The 16,112-nt window shown below is 39.5% G+C and overlaps 1 protein-coding gene across 1 annotated transcript in view; it reads left to right on the top strand.

Annotated features, from left to right (window-relative positions):
• The window catches only part of CEP120 (centrosomal protein 120), a 58,562-nt gene extending 46,868 nt beyond the window's left edge, over positions 1-11,694 (top strand). The window contains exons 17-18 of the mRNA XM_060177486.1: positions 7,150-7,295; positions 9,882-11,694. Coding sequence (XP_060033469.1) covers positions 7,150-7,295; positions 9,882-10,116 — 381 coding nt within the window. The 3' untranslated portion in view covers positions 10,117-11,694. The remainder of the gene's footprint in view (positions 1-7,149; positions 7,296-9,881) is intronic.
• Positions 11,695-16,112: the final 4,418 nt, after the last annotated feature.

Here is a 16,112-nt window from a genome sequence, read left to right as displayed (position 1 = left end):
AAAGGATATAACAAGGGTTCAAATGCCTTCTTTCTTGTGGAGTACTACAAGTGTATTTAAAAAAAAAAAAAGTTAAATTACTGTTGAACTCTAACTTTGTACTCCATGAGAAAAAAAATAAGTCTCATTCTATGAGTAGAGTGATCTTCATTGCTTTCTCATGGTAGACTTTTTTTTTAATCCCACAAACTTTGTACTTTTGAAACAACAGTGTAAACAGATTTCCAGGTCAATAGAAATCATTGATGTTCCACAGACCACATTTGAGATGCAACACTTCATGAAGAAGTGCAATAAACTTTGGGATTACCATACTGAATTGCGCTGCCCCATTAATTGTTTTTGGAAGATTAAAATTAATAACAACTTCTTCAAACTGGCACACTTCATATGTGTAGAAATTCATCTTTTCTCTAAAAATTTTTATTAAAAACACATTTATTGTGCTTGAATATAAAATTGGAATCCTCTCCTTTGCTTTTGTTCAGAGCACTGTTTGTGCAACTTCTTGTTTAAATTGGATTAGTACCATGTTAATTTTACATTGCCTCTGGTGAATAGCCACGGGGCTATAATCTCTGCCAGTAATTTGTCACAGCAAAATCCTCTGGAGGGCCATACAAAACATTTGTGTAGTACGGATTAGACTGCAAAAGCCATATCTTAGATTGTTAATAAATGTTAATGACAAAACCCAGCTGGTGAAGCTTGGAAATAAGATCTAATGCTTAGTGCCTAGCGCCAAAAGAATGTTTAAACAGAGATTTCCATTACTCAAAGGTGACCTAGTATAGTCTATTTGTGAATTAGAAAAAACAAAAAATCATAAACTTCTCATTAAAAAAAAACAAAACTTGTCCACAACCATGAAAGTCTGTGTTTTCAAACAACACGTGTGTGTGTGTGTGTGTGTGTGTGTGTGTGTGTGTGTGTGTGTGTGTTTTAACTAACACAAAATGGATCCTAACTTAGGAAAACAGGAAATGATACCAAATTCTGGATTTATATCCTTGCTGCATCATGTAGCACTGCCTTTCAGAAGTCTTCACTGCTCAACAATTATGGGCTAAGTTTGATTTCTTCAAATCCATGACTTAAATTGCTCTACAGATACCAAGATCGTTACTTAACTCTGTGCACACTAAGTAGCATATTTACTTAAAACAGCAACACCGTAGGTTGTATAGTTAATAGGAAGAAAAGCTGCTGCTTTATGAAAATAAATCAATCATTGCTAAGCTGGTATACATTTTCATGATGTCACATATTGTAAAACCAGGTATGCTTGTTGCCAGGACAGGAAACAGATCTAAGACTTTGAGTAGGATGTGAGCCTGTTACCATATTTGTGCACAGTAGATCTGTTTAAAACTGTGCTGATATATTTAGTTAAAACAACACAGACTTCATTGGCTGACATCAGCACTATCTTGTCCAGCCTCCTGCTTATCCACTCAGAGTAATTAATTTGATTAATTTGTAAGTAATTTAGCCAAGGATGGGATGTAAATCTCTGTTTAAGAAAACAGTTGGAGGTCCAAATCTTGGTTAAAAACTGTGTCTTGAAACCATCCAGGCCCTCCTACTGACTTGTCAGCTCTGGGTTATTTTCAGAAAACTTTACTTGAGTTCCTTAGTTTAGTTGTAAGTTTTTTTTTTTTTCCCCTTTTCCCACAGTCTTACATGGCATGTGTGAGTGGGAGAGTAAGTAGTGGCCACTTTTTAGCCTTTGTTTAGTCTAGTGTATGTATGTTTACATCTCCTCTCTGGATTTATAGGCAGCCAAGGCAAAATAAAGATTATACTCACTTGATTAAGCAGCCTTTAACCCAGAGCACCTGGCAACAGAGAGGATGTCTTTCACTAATCTCCCATTTTTATACATGCAAGTGTGATTATTATTAATGCTATATACTTGATCAAGAATCAAGACACTGAAAAGCTTCTCTACTATGTGTTAGAATTAAGACATCTCAAGTTCTGTACATGTGTAATTTTACAAAGTAAGCAAAAATTAACTAATTGGCTATTTGCTAGCTCCGTTAAGGAATGCAAATTTTGCAGCACTTACATAACACAAAATTTAAAATTCACAGTAACCTTTGTCTCTTCCTCAAAGAGATATAACGGTATGGTGTATTTTTGTCCAGGCTTATTTTCTTCTTGTAAGATTTATTTTTAAATGGAAGATAAAAGAAGAAAACATCCTGAATATTCTTATATATCCCATATGTTTCTTTAGCTTAAGAAATATAGTATTGTCAACTATACCTTGAATACAGGTAATTGCTTTCCAGATTTTTTTCCCAAAATGTTGGTTATTTCTTTTTCTTGTTAAAATAATAAAATGATAGAAAATGCTTAATTTTGTATGGGGGCTGGGCGGTGGTGCACCAGGTTAGCACATAGTACAAAGGACCCATGCAAGGATCCCAGTTTGAGCCCCCAGTGATAACCCTGGAGGCAAAAACAAAACAAACCAAAAAAACTAAAGTTTTTAAACTACTGAGAAAGGATATATCTGAAATGTAAGGACACAGTACGGTTGAGAAGAGAAATATACCACGTTAATATTGATCAAAAGAAAGTAATATTTTTATCAGGCAAAGTGAACTTTAGTACAAGAAGCACTATAAATAGTGGCAAAAGGATCCGTTCAGGTGTCAGAAAATTCATTTTTGTGTGCTTAGTAATAGCCAAAAATTTACATAAATGAAAAATTTAATAAAACTAGAAGGAATGATAGATGAATTCATAGTAATGGTAGGCTTTACCTGGGACCTGATTGAGCAAACAGAATCAGTAAGGATATAGAAAAGTTAGAAAACATAGTCATTGGCATTTATAGAATGCTTACTCCAAGAAGCCCAGAACGCACAAGGAGCAATTCTCAACAAGTTTCAGAAAATCACAATTCAGCATATAGCCACAGTGAGATTAGGCTAGAAATGAATAATAACAAGGTAAAAAGGATTACCATTTGATTGCTAGTTAGGTAGTATACTTTAATAGCACATGGCTAAGCTGGAGGGCACACATTAAGTAAGCAAGTCTTTTGAATTTAAAAGATAGTGACTAAAGATGAAAGTCAGTGAAAGCTGAGCAGATGGAGCAATTCATAACCTCAGCTGCTTAACTCTGGCATGTGGTGGTGCCAGGGATTGAACCTGGGAAGTCTGGAGTCTTTAGCACATAAACCTGGTGTGCCACCTCTCCAATTTCCACAACGTAGGAACTTTCTTAATCTAATGAAACTTATTTATGTAACACCTACACCCCAAAATAATTCTCCTGATTAGAAATTACCTTTTTATCTTAAAATATTTTACTGATTCATTTATTGGATAGGGACAGAGAGAAACTGAGATGGAAAGGAAGAGAAAGACACCTGTAGCATTGCTTATAAAGTTCATGACAGGGGGACTCAAGCCTGGGTCCTTATACACTGTAACATGTGCGCACAGGTGAGTGAGTGCACCACCAGGTCCTGAGATGTTACCTTCTATCACCCTTTCTTATCAGCATTATACTAGAGGTTGTAGTCTGTGTACTAAGGCAAGAGGAGTAATGTATGAGCCAGCAAGGAAAAAGTAAAACTGCCATTATTTGCAGATGACACTATTAGGTATTTAGAAAACCAAAAAGTGTCAACTGATGACCTTATAGAGTAAATGAGTTTAGGAGCTCTTTTTTTTGGTAACGTAATCCCAATGTCACTTCTTTGTACTTTGAAATAATTAGAAAGTGAAAATTTGTAACTGCCATTTATAACAGAATAAAAGCATCAAATAGCTAAGAGTCAAAGAAAGATGTTACTCCCACTACACAAGGAAAGTATAAAATAGATTTTTAAAAAATGTATATAGAGCTAAACCTTATTTATTAATGGAAGAATCGATAATGTGAAGATAATGATTATGGCCAAGTTAACAATATACATTATGACAGTCATATAAGAACTCCAGTAGATCCTTTTTGTTTAGTACTAGAAATTGAGTTGTATATGAAAACGGCAAGAGTCAGGGTTAGTTAAGATACCTTTGAGTAACAGCTGAAATTGCTAGGCTTATCCAATACTAAGTTATATTCATTTATAAGAGTTAATGGTAATTAAGATAAAATAGTTTAATCAAAGGATAGAAATTTGAGGGAGTGGGTAAAAAAAAATGTTAGGTCAGTTAGAGCTCTATATAGAAAACAAAGAAACAATCTCACACCATCTATAAAGCCAAGTGCATATGAAAATGTGATCAAAATGATGTTTCAAGAAGGTAACAGACAGCAGGGCTAGGCAGTGGTGCACATGGTTGAGGACACATATTCCCGTGGGCATGGGCTCAGTTTTAAGCTCCTTAGTCTCTTCCTGCAGAGGTGAAGTTCTGCTACAGACATCTCTCTCTCTCTCTCTCTCCCTATTTCCTCTCAATTTCTCTCTGTCCTAGTAAATAATTAAAAGAGAATTATTGAGAGAAAGAGAAAGAAACAGACAAAAAATAATCTTCAAGATTGGGGAAGAATTTTTTTTTTTCTTAAATTGAAATAGAGAACACCAGCCACAAACAAGTGGATCAAAAAAAAATCTACTGTATTAAAAGTAAGACTTCTGTTAGTTAAAAAAAAAAAAATCAAATAAAGGAAAAATCAAGGCAGACTAATGGGGAAATGTTTGTTTTTTTGCTTTCAGGGTTATCGCTGGGACTCAGTGCCTGCACTACAAATCCACTGCTCCTGGTGACCTTTTTTTTTCCCTTCCATTTTATTGGATAGGACAGAGAGAAATGGAGAGGGGAGGTGAAGATAGAAAGGGGGAGAGAAAGGCAGACACCTATAGACCTGCTTCACCGCTTGTAAAGCAACCCCCATCCCCACTGCAGGTGGGGAGCTGGGGGCTCAAACCGGGATCCTTGCACTTTATACTATATGCATTTAACCCAATGTGCCACCACCTGACACCCCCCCCCCGGAAATGTTTCTAATTTAAATAACTAGCAAAGGACTTACCCAGTATATGCAAAGAACTACAACATATAAATAAGGGAAGATGGATAATTAAGTAGAGCCAAGTGTCCAATGATTTGAAAGAAGCACTGCAAAAAGTTATTTTACAGCTATTAAAAAGGGGGGGGGCATATTCAGTCTCATTTATCATTGAAAAAATGCAAAATAAAAACACAGTGTGATATCACTATAACATATTACAATGGGTTAGATGGAAAAAGTTGACATTGCCAAATGTTGTCAAGAATGTGGAACACTGGAATGCTTGCATAGAAGTGTATATTAGCACTGTTAACTTTGCAAACTGCTTGAGAATATTTACTAACACTGAAATTCTCATACCCAGTGACACAGCAGTTTGAATTCTAGATATATACCCAGTAGAAATATACACAAATATGTGGCATGCACAATGTCCACATGCGCTTTATTAAACTGAAAACAAACTTGAATATCCCTCAGTAGTGGAATGAATAAACTATACATTCACCCATTGGAATGCCATAGAGTAACATAAATCAGCTGCACACAATAGCTATGAGACAGAAAAAAACAGTTGAGTCAAAGAAATCAGACAAAGCTATATATGATTCCATGCACATGCATTTCAACACTGTCAAAACCTTTTTGTAGTGTTAGAAGTCAGTAGTTATCACTGGGCAAGGATGAGTGATTAGTGACTGAGAGGAAACAGACCTCTAGGGTTCTGATTGTCTTCTGTTTTTTTGTCTGGATGATGGTTGAAGAAAAGGTTTCACTTGGTGAAAGCTTACCAAGTATACACTTGTGAATTACCTATTAGTATTCTACCAGTATTTCTTTCTTTTTTTTTTTTTTTTGTTAAGTGACACATACCTATTGATCCAACTCTCCCCTTTTGGGGTTCTGTCCTAAAGAAAGTAAACACCTGTCTCTAAAGAATAAATACAAAGATTGTGAACTGGTGTTAGTGCACCTGGTTGATTGAACATGTTGCCATGTGCAAGGAGCCAGGTTCAAGCCCCCAGTCCTCACCTACAGCGGGGAAGCTGCAGGGGCAGTGGAGCAGTGTGGCGTGAGTCTCTTCCCCACACTCCATCTCCCCTCCCCTTCTCAATTTCTCTGTCTCTATCCAATAAATAAACATTCAAGAAATAAGTTTAATGATTGGTGAGCTATGTTAGATGCTAGAATGTATCATTATTAGCATTATGGTTATGCAAAGAGACTCATGCTGGAAGTTCCAAAATTTCAGGTTCAGTCCCCCGTATAGCCAGAGTTGAGCAGTGCTTTGGTAAAAAAAAAAAAAAAAAAAAAGTGTATCATTATAACACTGCAGTAGTAATAATTTTCTGTTATAAAGAGAGCATTGAAGGAAGGTAACCATGCACAAAAACAGGGGCTCAAGCCCCAGTCCACTCCCCACCTACAGAGAGCAGGCTTCACAAGCAACAAAGCAGGCCTGCAGGTGTCTATATCTCTCCTACTCAGTCTCCTCTCCCCTCTTAATAGCTCTCTGTCCTATCAAGTATAATAAAAAGAAAGGGGGGGAAAGGGAAGAAATGGCCACTAGGAGCCACGGATTTATAGTGCTGGCACTGAGCCCTGGTGATAACCCAGGTAACAAGGAAAAAAAAATTAAAGATAGTGGTTGAGTAAATCCTGGAATTTCCATTTTGCGGAATGCTATACATATTAAAGAAGTATTATTGTATGCATATATTTTGTAGGAGACTGGAGAAAAGAGGGAAAAGAAATACTGCCTGAGGAGGGGAGGAGGGAGAGGGGAACTAGTGACAAGGACAACTATTCCATTTTTCTTAGTTTATCTTTGACAGTTAACCATTTTTTAGAGGCTGTGTTTCAGCTGGTCCCACAGCAACTCATTATCTTGATAGTGAACATTGTCTTGCCTTCAGTTTCTGTTATGATATTCAAGTTAAGCTCAACCACGGGTTAAGCCACAAATGAGTTGGGTTTATAATAAGAAGTGGAAATATATTTTATTATTATTTTGAACATGGACCTGGGGTATTTGTAGATAATACCTGACTCATACAACTGGCAGTGTGTGACCACTGTCATGGGTACTGCCAAATAGAATTATAACCACAAGGCAAAGCCATGTGAAACATGCTTATTCCTAATATTATATATCTGGTTTCTTTCAAGCGGGAACAAGAAAGTCAAATGGCTCGTCTTAAAAAACAGCAAGAAGAACTAGAACAGATGAGATTACGCTACTTGGCTGCTGAGGAAAAAGATACACTAAAGACTGAACGGCAAGAGTTATTGGATATAAGAAATGAATTGAACAGGTACAGTAACTAAAAAATTAATTTACTCCCACACAAACATTCTAATGGGCCCCTTTCATGGCTCATTGATGAAGAGAAAGGACAGCATCCTGTCTTTGAAATGTAGTTGATGTATGTAATAGAAAATCTGTGCCAGACCTTTACATTCTTAATTTTTTTTTTTTTTTAAACCAGAGCGCTGCTGAGCTCTGGTTTATGGTGGTATGGGAGATTGAACCTGGGACTTTAGAGCCTCAGGCATGAAAATCTCTTTGCTTAACCACTATGTTACCTACACCCCACCCACAATCTTAAATCTTTCCCCCATGAATGTAGTTATGTGAAATCTTTAGCTTAATATTAGTATTTAAAATATTATTTTGTACCTTATTCCAGCATTATTGCTATTATTTCAAGTTGATTATACTGGGTTTTCAATGTTAAAGTAGAAGAAATTACTAGTAATATGTAAAAAATAAGATTAACTTTGTGTGCCAGGAGCTAGTTTAAATTCCTTGATACCTACCTAGCTCATTTTTTTTTCTTTTATCTTCACAATAAATTTTTAAAGCAGATACTATCCATTTTTGAGGTGAGGAAACTCAGGGCTTAAGATACTTAAATACCTATTTCAAGCTCAAACAGCTGATAAACCACAGATTTATAATATAAATGTAATTCCAAAAGTCACAGTGGACTTCACTTTAGTGTCATGATCATTTCCATTACAATTTCAACAGTACTTCATACTGAAAAGGAATCATTACAAAGAAGCATGACGATATAACAAGAACACACAATAGTCTTTTTGGAGGAGAATTTGGGAGAAGACTGCGTACTCAGTTTAAAAAAATAACTAATACAGTCTAATTTTGGGCTACCATAGCAAATACTATTGACTCTGTGACTGCAATCTCAGAACTGTTAAAAAAAAAATTTTTTTTTTTTGAGACTAGAAATTAAAGATTCAGGTGCCATCATCTTGGTTTTTTCCAAGTGAGGGCTGTTAACTGATTTGTAGGCAGCTGCTATCCCAAGTTACATGGTGAGGGAAGGGAGAGGGTGGAGGGGAGAGCTCTAATAGTGGTGTGAGAGCTACACTCTCACTGCCTCATCTAAGCTGAATTATCTCCCAAGAGCCCTGTCCCCAAATACTACCATATTGAGGGTTAGGGTTCCAATACTTTTTTTCTCTTTTCTTTTTCTTTCTATGTATTTGCTAGGAGAGAGAATGTGAGAGGGTCGGGGGAGGTAGAGGAGAAAGACACCTGCAGGCCTGCTCCGCTGCTTGTGCAGCTTCCCCCATGCAGGTGGGGCATGAAGGCTGGAGCCCAGGTCCTTGTGCATGGTAACGTGCACACTCAAATGTGCGTGTCACTGCTTGGTGTCCCCCACCCAGTTTTATTTTTAATATTTATTTATTTTCCTTTTTGTTGCCCTTGTACTTATTATTGTTGTTATTGACGTCGTTGTTAGATAGGACAAAGAGAAATGGAGAGAGGAGGGGAAGACGGGGAGAGAAAGATAGACACCAGCAGACCTGCTTCATCACCTGTGAAGCAACTCCGGGGCAGGTGGGGAGCTGGGGGCTCGAACCAGGATCCTTCCGAGGGTCCTTGAGCTTTGCGTGCGCTTAACCTGCTGCGCTACCGGCTGACTCGCTCAATTTTTTTAAATTGACTAAGAGAAATGATTTCTGACACTGTTATCACAAGTGTCCCAATTTCTTTACCTCCCCAGCACACAGCTCCCACCCCACCACCAGCTGTCCTTCTTCCACCATAGGACACTGGGTCCTCACTTCCTTTGTGCTCCTCCCACCTTCTCATTGTAGTCTTTGAATTTGCCAGAATGTACAATATCTAAGTTTTACTGTGTTTTCTTTGTTTTTTAAAAAATACTTCATTTCTTTATTAGATATACAGCATCGAGGGAGATGGGGAAGATAGACAGGGAGAGAGAGATTTTATTTACTTATTTTTATTTATTTATTGGATAGAGACAGAGAAATTGAGAGGAAAGGGGAAGGAAGAGAGAAAGAGACACGAGCAGCCCCGCTTCACTACTCATGAAGCTTCCCACCTACTGGTGGGATCCCGCAGCTTGAACTTGGGGCCCTTTTGCATTGTAGAGCATGTGCTCAACCAAGTGCACCACCGCCTGGGCCCCAGTGATTTTATTTCTAAATGATGTTCACCAAACAGTATCTATTGCCTTCTAGAGTGGCATTTTTTTTTCCCCTAATTGGGTGGTTAGTGGTTAATAGTACAGTTGTTGGCATATGGGTACAGTTTCCCAGCTCTCCATGATAGGTGTCTGTAAAACTCTCACCCCCAGCTTGGGTCCCTTACCAGCATTGTGTACCAGGACCTGAAAGCCGCCCTTCCCTTCCCATTTCTCTCCTGGTCCTGCCCCGGAGTCCTTCCTTGGTATAATACACTAAGACCAGGCCAACTTTTACTTTGTGTTTCCTCTTTCTGTTCTTGTTTTTGTAAGTTCTGCCCATGAGTGGAGACCATCTCATATTATCTTTCTCTTTCTGTACCAGGGCCTGAAAGCCCTTCCCTTCCCATTCCTTCAAGCTGACATTTGTTCTCAACTTCTTAGGTTAAGGCAGCAAGAGCAGAGACAGTGCCAGGATTCCCGTGAGATTGCGAGTGGAAATGTGGGTGGCCCACAGGGCAGTGCGCTGGAGGAAGGCTTGGATGACTACTTGACTCGCCTGATAGAAGAAAGGGACACTCTGATGAGGACAGGGGTATATAATCACGAGGATCGAATCATAAGCGAACTGGACCGACAGATCAGAGAGGTTTTGGCAAAAACCAGTGCCAGCAACTAATAACATTGGGGAAATTGTTATGGAGACTCGAGGCTTAAGTTTGGATTTCAACTAAAATGCCTTCCAAAGAAGGGAACATAGATGTTTTTAAATGCTATTTTCAATTTTTATATGCAAAATTTTGTATGTTATTGTATAGTATTTATTTGATTGTATTTACTTTATGCTACCTCTCCCGCTTTGGTTTTATTTGTAAACACATTTTGTATACTCACTTTAAATGGCTTTCCAGTGTTTGTCATAGGTAAATTATACGTTCATGATTAACCTTCAAGACAGCTTTTCATTAAACTTCTTGGAGAATGACTGAAGTAATTTCCAATTCCATAACTTTTCATGTTGAGCCAAAAGAGTATATGTGCTGCACTTTTAAGATGCTGTGTCCTGTTCATTTGAACAGCCTTAGACATTGAGACCAATTGTAAATGTAACCACTGATACTCACCTTACTGCAGATGTCCTGCCTTTTAACTCATCCATTGCCAGAAAGCAGGCTCATTGCAGAGAAACCATATGATAACGTTGAATGACAAGTAGTCATTTATCTAAATAAAGTTGATACAGATGAAACTTGTCTTGAGTGCTATTAAATGTTCAAATGTTCACTGTAGCAGTACAGATAGCATACTGAAACCTTCACTGTCAGTTTCCTCCTCAAGATTAAGTACACTGCTTTCTTTTGTTGAAAATAGAGGTTTCTTTTTTTATCCTGCAGTAGTAACACTACTAGTTGTTAGCTCACACACTCTGTAACATAACATGGAAACAGACATTAGTTGAGAGAGTAGAGTGGAAAGCTATTTTTTACTCCCCCTAATTCTAATCAGTCTCTTTTTTCAAAATTTCATGAGATTAAGTCATTGGATTTAGTAGGTAGTGCTGTGTGTGTATAAACTTTAAGAATTCCTTTACATTGCATTCCTCAGAGTCAACATTTGCCCTCAAAGCAATACTTTCAACCTCATTTTACAGGGTTCTGAAAACATTTACTAGAAAATTCAGAGTAGGTGAATCTTAAGTATGTGTAGTTGAAATTCTCTGGTTCCTAAATATAATAAAGCATATACTATAGGAAGTATATACCATTTACCCAGAACTTCCTTTAACACAGCTTAGGCTGTATGATAACTACATTTTCTGTTATCTTCAAGGAAGCCTATTTCTTATTTCAGAAATTAAAGTTCCTACACACATTATATGTTTTTCCCTTATTAACAGAGTATTAATTGTCTAAAACCAGCAGTAAATAACAGAGGAAGAAATCACTGAATGAGAGAATCATGAATCTGAATCATAGCAGAGACATGAGATAATCGTGGGTAGAGATTTTCTCTCATTGATTTTAGTGCCACATGAGGAGAAGTATTCTTAGTGCTTTGGAAACTCTGGTCAAGCACTGCCACGGTGCCTTCCATGACATTGTGTGCTGTCTATGACTGTTTCTAAACACTAGAGGGGGCCTTAGATTTTAAAAAAACAGAAGTGCTTTTTCTACTATGGATGTGTATAGTTATTTTGGCTTGTGTAAAGCAATCTTTTGACTGTGTGACTCAACAAATAAAGTCCTCATTGTTCGTATCTTTGTGTACCTGAGCAGTCTTATTACTTTTGTTTCTGGAAGCGGGGCAAGATTCCCCTTCTAGAATTTTCTTTTTCATGTGCTTATACTGCAGATACTCTTATTGGTCTTAAAAATTAAATTTTGGGGGTCAGGCGATAGCGCAGCAGGTTGAGCGCATGTGGCGCAAGGTGCAGAGACAGGCGTGGGGACCCCAGTTCGAGCCCCCGGCTCCCCACCTGCAGGGGAGTCGCTTCACATGCTGTGAGGCAGGTCTGCAGGTGTCTATCTCTCCCCCCCTCTGTCTTCCCCTCCTCTCTCTGTCCTATCCAACAATGAACAACATCAACAATAATCACAACAAGGCTACAAGAACAAGGGCCACAAAAGGGGAAAAAAAATGGCCTCCAGGAGCAGTGGATTCGTGGTGTAGGCACTGAGCCCTAGCAATAACCCTGGAGGCAAAAAAAAAAAAAACCGCAAATTTTTTGTTGTTCTTCACCAGCAGGCATTCACCATTTTATTTGTTGTTTTTTTATAAATATTTATTTTATTTATTCCCTTTTGTTGCCCTTGTTGTTTTATTGTTGTAGTCGTTGTTGGATAGGACAGAGAGAAATGGAGAGAGGAGGGGAAGACAGAGAGGAGGAGAGAAAGATAGACACCTGCAGACCTGCTTCACCGCCTGTGAAGCGACTCCCCTGCAGGTGGGGAGCCGGGGTTCAAACTGGGATCCTTATGCCGGTCCTTGTGCTTTGCACCACCTGCGCTTAACCCGCTACGCTACAGCCCAACTCCCTCACCATTTTATTTGTAAGTGGCGTTTGACAGGTTTGATAGTTCGCTTTAGTAAATTCTCACCAGTGAGTGCCTGATATTGAGAATGACTGCCCTAGATGAATGAGTGCGTTTCCTCGTTACTTAACATGTAACAAATAATTTTAATACAAAACAAAGTTTACCTTTAAAATGTGATTCTTCTCCATGGATACAGCCTACCTTCCACAACTGTGACTGACATATACTACCTGTCCAGATGCTGCTCATCTGAATCTGTGTGCTCAGATCTCCTCAGTAAATAACTGCTCATCTTCAGCCATCTCCCAGTGGACTGGCCTCATTTTTTTTTACGGCATAGACAAGTTCTCCATCAGCTACAGATGGACAGCCTTTTTTAAAAAAATTTTATTTATTTATTCCTTTTTGTTGCCCTTGTTGTTTTATTGTTGTAGTTATTATTGATGCCGTTGTTGTTGGATAGGACAGAGAGAAATGGGGAGAGGAGGGGAAGACAGAGGGGGAGAGAAAGACAGACACCTGCAGACCTGCTTCACCGCCTGTGAAGGGACCTGCCTGCATGTGGGGAGCCGGGGGCTCGAACCAGGATCCTGACGCCGGTCCTTGAGCTTAGTGCCACCTGCGCTTAACCCGCTGTGCTACAGCCCGACTCCCTGGACAGCCTTTTAAAAGCTGGTCTCTCTACAACTACAGTCAACTTCACTGAATAGTCAGCTTAATAAAATGATGGGGGAGTCAGGCGGTAGTGCAGCAGGTTAATCGCACATGGCGCAAAGCGCAAGGACTGGACAGGTGTAAGGATCCCGGTTCGAGACCCTCCCCACCCCTCCCTGCTCTCTACCTGCAGGGGAGTCACTTCACAAGCGGTGAAACAGGTCTGCAGGTGTCTTATCTTTCTCTCCCGTTCTCTGTCTTCCCCTCCTCTCTCCATTTCTCTCTGTCATATCCAACAATGATGACATCAATAACTACAACAACAATGAAAAACAAAAGCAACAAAAGGGAAAAAATTTTTTTAAAAATGTCGGGCTAAATGGTGGCTCAGTTGGTAGAACACACACATTACTGTGTGTGACGCAAGTTCAAGTCCCTGGTCCCCACCAGGAGTGGGGTGGAGTGGGGGGTGGCTTCATCATACGTGGGCATCTCTATAGGTGTATGTTCTTTGTCTTTCTCCTCTCTGACCCTCTTACAAAGGAACAAAAACATGGATATAATTCCTGTGTCATAAAATTCATCGTAAACTCAGTGAAGACTGTCAACAGCAGTTCAGTGGTTTTCGTGTAGTCACAAGGTAGTACAGCCATCACTACGTGATTACAGAACATTTGCATTCCCACCCACCCCTTCCCCGCCCCCAGGAAGGCCTGTCCCCACTAGTAATCACCACCTCTTTTTGTGACTTTCCCTCAGCCTGTGGCTACCACCAGTCAGCTTTCTGCCTCTGTAGAGTCACTTATTCGGGATTGCTTATAAATGTGAGTTTTCTAGTGTGATATTTTAAATTGGAACTATTAGAAAACTTGAAGTGTCCTTCCTCTGTGACTAGTTCCTGTGGTGTACACTACTTTAGTGGGTTTTGAATTGAATGTGACAAAGATTCAGCACATATGTCAGTCATTTAAGGATGTAGCTCAGGGAACAGGAGAGCGCTCCTTGGGGAAAGCACACCCCTGCTCTGCATGAAGCCCTGGCTTCTCAGGGTGCCACGTGGGAGAACTGTGGACAGCAACAAGGGGACCCCATGGAGGTTGGTGCAGGGCTTTAGTGACTGTCCTCTTTCCTCTCTCTGTGTCTCTTTTGAGATTTATTCATGAGAGTTTCACATGAAGGAGAGAAGCTAGAAGTTAGTTCAGTCCCCCAGCACAGAGAACACTGGGGATTGAACCAGGAGCTTCCAGGCATGCAAGTGCCTACTCTAGCCGTTAAGCTATGTTCCTGTCCTCACTCCTCTCTTCCTCTCTATAAAAATAATAACATTTAGGGAGTCAGACGGTAGTACAGTGGGTTAAGTGCAGGTGGCACAAAGCGCAAGGAAGGACCAGCGTAAGGATCCTGGTTTGAGCCCCCGGCTCTCCACCTGCAGGGGAGTCTCTTCACAGGCAGTGAAGCAGGTCTGCAGGTGTATCTTTCTTTCCCCTCTCTGTCTTCCCCTTCTCTCTCCATTTCTCTCTGTCCTGTCCAACAACAATGACATCAATAACAATAACTACAACAATAAAACAACTAGGGCAACAAAAGGGAATAAATAAATAATAATAACTTTAAAAATGTTGTGTTGGAGAGGTTACTCAAAATATCACACCTGTATGAGGCCCTGAGTTTATTTCCCAGCACCACATTTAAAAAGTACTTATGTGGGAGTCAGGCGGTAGCGCATCAGGTTAAGCGGACATGGCACAAAGCGCAAAGACCCGCATAAGGATACCAGTTCAAGCCCCGGCTCCCCACCTGCAGGGGAGAAGCTTCACAAGCAGTGAAGCAGGTCTGCAGGTGTCTACCTTTCTCTTCCCCTCTCTGTCTTCCCCTCCTCTCTCCATTTCTCTCTGTCATGTCCGACAATGACGATGTCAATAACAATAGTAATAACTACAACAATAAAATAACAAGGGTAACAAAAGGGAATAAATAAATATTTTAAAAAGCACATATGTATACATGTACACACACACTTTCTCCAACTGCTTTATCACTCACCTGTTAAAGCAGTGTCCCCAAATAACAACGACAAGTAGATACTGTAACAGTTCCTGTTTTACTATCTCTGAACAATCCTGGGCTGGAAAACGGTTACTGATAGAGAACATATATCATGCCACTGCTAGCTTATGAGAACTGAACACTTTTCCATGTGTTCTGTAGTTTCAGGAAAATCAGGAAGCATTGTTAGGCAGAATATAAAGGCCATGGAGACAGAAGTCAGGTCTGCCTTACTCCGTATGCTAACAAGGGAGCCTGCCACACATAGGCATACAAGAAATAAATTAAGAGGAAAAAAAAAAGCACGTTTGTATAGACAAAACTGGAGATGACAAGTATTGGTGAGGGTGTAGAGATGAAGGAACTCTGTGACACTGTTGGTGGGAATGTGAAATGCAGCCCGTGGGAAACTTGTTTGGAGAGCCCTTGAATAAAAGTAGAAATGCGTTATGGTTCCATAATCCCACTGCTAGGGCTATGTCTCAAGGACAGGGGAGCACTCATTGAAAGGATGTAAGCACCCCTGTGCTTCTAGCTGCACTACAAACAATAGCCAAACTGGGGAAGCAACCTCAAAGTTCAACAACAGATGACTGGGTAAGGAGATTATGGAATATATGTTCAATGGACTGCTGGTCTGCCATCAAAGGAGATGAGATGGCATCATTTGGCAAAGTGGATGGAACTAGAGGTGATTATGCTAATGAAATTAAGAGGTGAAAGACAACTAACTGGATGGTTTCGCTCATGTATGGAATGCATTTGCCAAAAAAAAAAAAAAACTGTCTTGAACTTTGTGAGGACTATGGTGGTTATGAGGAAGGAGACGCAAAACTTTGGTGGATGGTGTGGTGACTTCATGTGTGGCATGAAATTTTATAATAAATGTAAAACACTGTTGAATTTACTAGTAATGAAAAAAATGTGTATAGTTTGCCCA

This window comes from Erinaceus europaeus, chromosome 2 (genome assembly GCF_950295315.1).
Source record: "Erinaceus europaeus chromosome 2, mEriEur2.1, whole genome shotgun sequence".
Classification (NCBI taxonomy): Eukaryota; Metazoa; Chordata; class Mammalia; order Eulipotyphla; family Erinaceidae; genus Erinaceus; species Erinaceus europaeus.
The sequence above is the reverse complement of the archived record's forward strand: the minus strand, read 5'-3'. Positions and strand labels throughout refer to the sequence as shown.